This window comes from Oratosquilla oratoria, chromosome 3, assembly GCF_046742065.1.
Source record: "Oratosquilla oratoria isolate Oo_2021 chromosome 3, ASM4674206v1, whole genome shotgun sequence".
Taxonomy (NCBI): Eukaryota; Metazoa; Arthropoda; class Malacostraca; order Stomatopoda; family Squillidae; genus Oratosquilla; species Oratosquilla oratoria.
This window is the reverse complement of record NC_134779.1, coordinates 60,104,244-60,106,743: the sequence shown is the minus strand read 5'-3', so window position 1 is coordinate 60,106,743 and position 2,500 is coordinate 60,104,244. Positions and strand designations below refer to the sequence as shown.

Genomic DNA, 2,500 nt, shown 5'->3' with positions numbered 1-2,500 from the left:
ACTAGCGCTCAGAGGCCAAGTCTAAGACTGAGTTCCTTTTCTCCCAGAAAGGCCCTAAAAACAAGGCCCACGGCCCACATTGGGCTGGATATGGACTTTACCAATCCAATGAGGGGGGGAATATCCTTTAACCATCTAATCGTCCATGACGACGGTTATAAAACAAAAAATAAGAAGAAGGAAAAAAAAAAAAAGAGGACGGGGCACCGACGAAATCTACCAACTCCCTTTTTTTTTATCTCAGTTTTACAGCGCGCGGGTTGGATCACTCAAAGCACTATAACCCTTTCCCTCTTAGCTCCATAGTTTCTGTGGTTTGAGTAGGCTGTGGCCGGGTATCATGAATTCCTCCGTGGTATAACGAGTACCTTGGTCGAGCGGTCAAGGTCCGCTAAAGTGGTGCAAGGCAGGAAAGCATACAGCCTCTTGCTTCTCCGTTCCACGGCCAACCTCCGCTCGCTCAGCCAGGGGCCATAAAACGCGCTAAGGCGTTGTAGATTCACATGGGCAATTCCCTGCTCTACTTTTTATCTTTCTCCTTTGAGGTTTAGTGATAACAGCTTACTACCGTAATCCTCAACAGTTTTCGTAGAATAATATTAATCTTTAAAACATTGACAGTTCGAGTCATCGGCAAGGCTCGGTATACCGGCAGTAATCGATATCTATTTTCGTACTTGATATTAAGTTAATTTAGTTATAAAATATGCCCTAATGTTGTTTAGTGTTTACTGAATCTTGTAGTAACACTAAAAGTAACGAGTTATTACTCAAACAATTTTTTTCGTTAAAGTCAAAATTATTGGCCTGCGCGTCGACCTCCTTACAGCACTTCGGAAGGGCCTATGATACTTTTGCCACTGAAATGTCTGAAGTCACACGCTTTGTCATTCACGTGATGCGTATAATAACACGGTGGAGTGATGTAGGTAACTTGTGATGAAGAGGAAGAAGAAGAAGATGAGGAGGAGGAAGAGGAAGAGGTGGAAACCGCACAACGGTTGGAGAGCGGTCACTACCGGCGACCGCCGCCCGGGAAATGTTGTCGGAAAGTCCCGCAAAAGATTTGAGTAACTTTTCTTTTCGGTCAAAAGAAATCTTCACCGCACCATAACCTGTTCGATAAGTATTTGATGGTTTCTATAGAGTTCGAATAATCTTCGGTAATTTTTTTAGACACCAAGAATCCCCAAAACGGTCGATAATGTAGTTAAAATTGGAACAGCATTCCTTCGTTGTATGTGCATGCAATCGAAACCGCATTTAATCTCATTATCATTCGGTTCATAATATTTTTTCCACTTAGGTACGACTCTCACTAAGTGTTGTAGAGCCATTGCACATTTATTAAAGATCGTCTTCTTCCACATGCATTAGCATTAAATTGTCGAAAATTAGAAAGATTGCCGGACACCAAGTCACTACCAAAGGAGGCGCAACACCGGAGCTCAGAGCGGCGGAACACATGCCACTGGGGAAAGCCTTCACAGCCACCGAAGGCAACTTTATTCCTCCAGTTCTTCTTCTTCTTCTTCGAGGTCGACTGCTGCAGGAGCGGGCGTTGTTAACTGAAGAGGGTTAAGCAGAAAAATCATCGAAGTCACCTCTTGATCGGGCGTTCTTTGCGAAGCAAGCAAATCGGAGAGTGTCAGAGGCTGTGACTACGACATAAAGAGTAATTGCGAGGTTTGCAGCTACTAGGAGAGAAATTCGACACCACTGGATTTGTTTACAATTTTTGAAGGGCATGTGGGGTGGACGGAAGCACATGGGGGTGGTGGGGAGGAAGGAGACCATGTGAAGGAGTATGGGGAGGACGGGGGAGGATGTGGGAGGAAGGAGGGAGGAAAGGAGACAAGGTTACGAAGCCCAGAGTAGTGGTGGAGAGGGTGGCGGAAAGGCGGGAACAGGGGATGGGAGGCGAAGAGTACTTTGTGACAATTCGAAAACTTCCAGAGGAATTACCTGGCGTACCGAAGTGAGCAGTGCCCCTGAAGGAAGAACCTCTGTATTAACACGACGAGTAGCGTGCCACCCATAATTTCGCCGATTCTTCCCCAGTGTGTTGCCGTGTCGGCCTTGCCTTTGAGGGGCTCTCCGGTCCGTATCCAAGATGGCCGCTCTGTCGGTATTGGCTGGCTGCGCCGCCTAGTTCTGCTATTGGTCCACAGATGGCGATAGTGTTTTGAGTGGCGGTGCGCTCGCCCTCTTCCCCTTATCGTGCTAATAATGAAGGTCCGACCAAGGCGAGCGCTTATTGGTTCCCCGGTCTCGCTTACCTACTGATTGGGCAGACTTGTTTACCGCGCTGGGTTCCCAAGCCTGGTGTCTAATTCAGAAAAGGATTCATTTGCCATCACAGGTAGTCGGGACTGGTGTGTACACAGTTGTTACTAGGTAGTTACAGACGGAAAGAAATTATGTGAACAATGAGTTCTAATTACATTGATAGCATTTTGCCCAAGTACCAGGCAGACTCTAGTGCATCAAACCTGGTCAA

General features: G+C 46.6%; 1 protein-coding gene across 4 annotated transcripts in view; it reads left to right on the top strand.

The window, feature by feature from the left end:
- The window catches only part of LOC143023147 (uncharacterized), a 319,848-nt gene that overhangs the window by 548 nt on the left and 316,800 nt on the right, over positions 1-2,500 (top strand). For 2 of the 4 annotated variants that reach the window (XM_076181666.1, XM_076181669.1), the window contains exon 2: positions 2,363-2,500. This exon is cut by the window's right edge and continues 326 nt beyond it. In XM_076181666.1, coding sequence (XP_076037781.1) covers positions 2,430-2,500 — 71 coding nt within the window. In that variant the 5' untranslated portion in view covers positions 2,363-2,429. Of the gene's footprint in view, positions 1-1,851 lie in introns of those variants that run through there. The other 2 variants (XM_076181662.1, XM_076181676.1) reach the window with 2 other exon arrangements.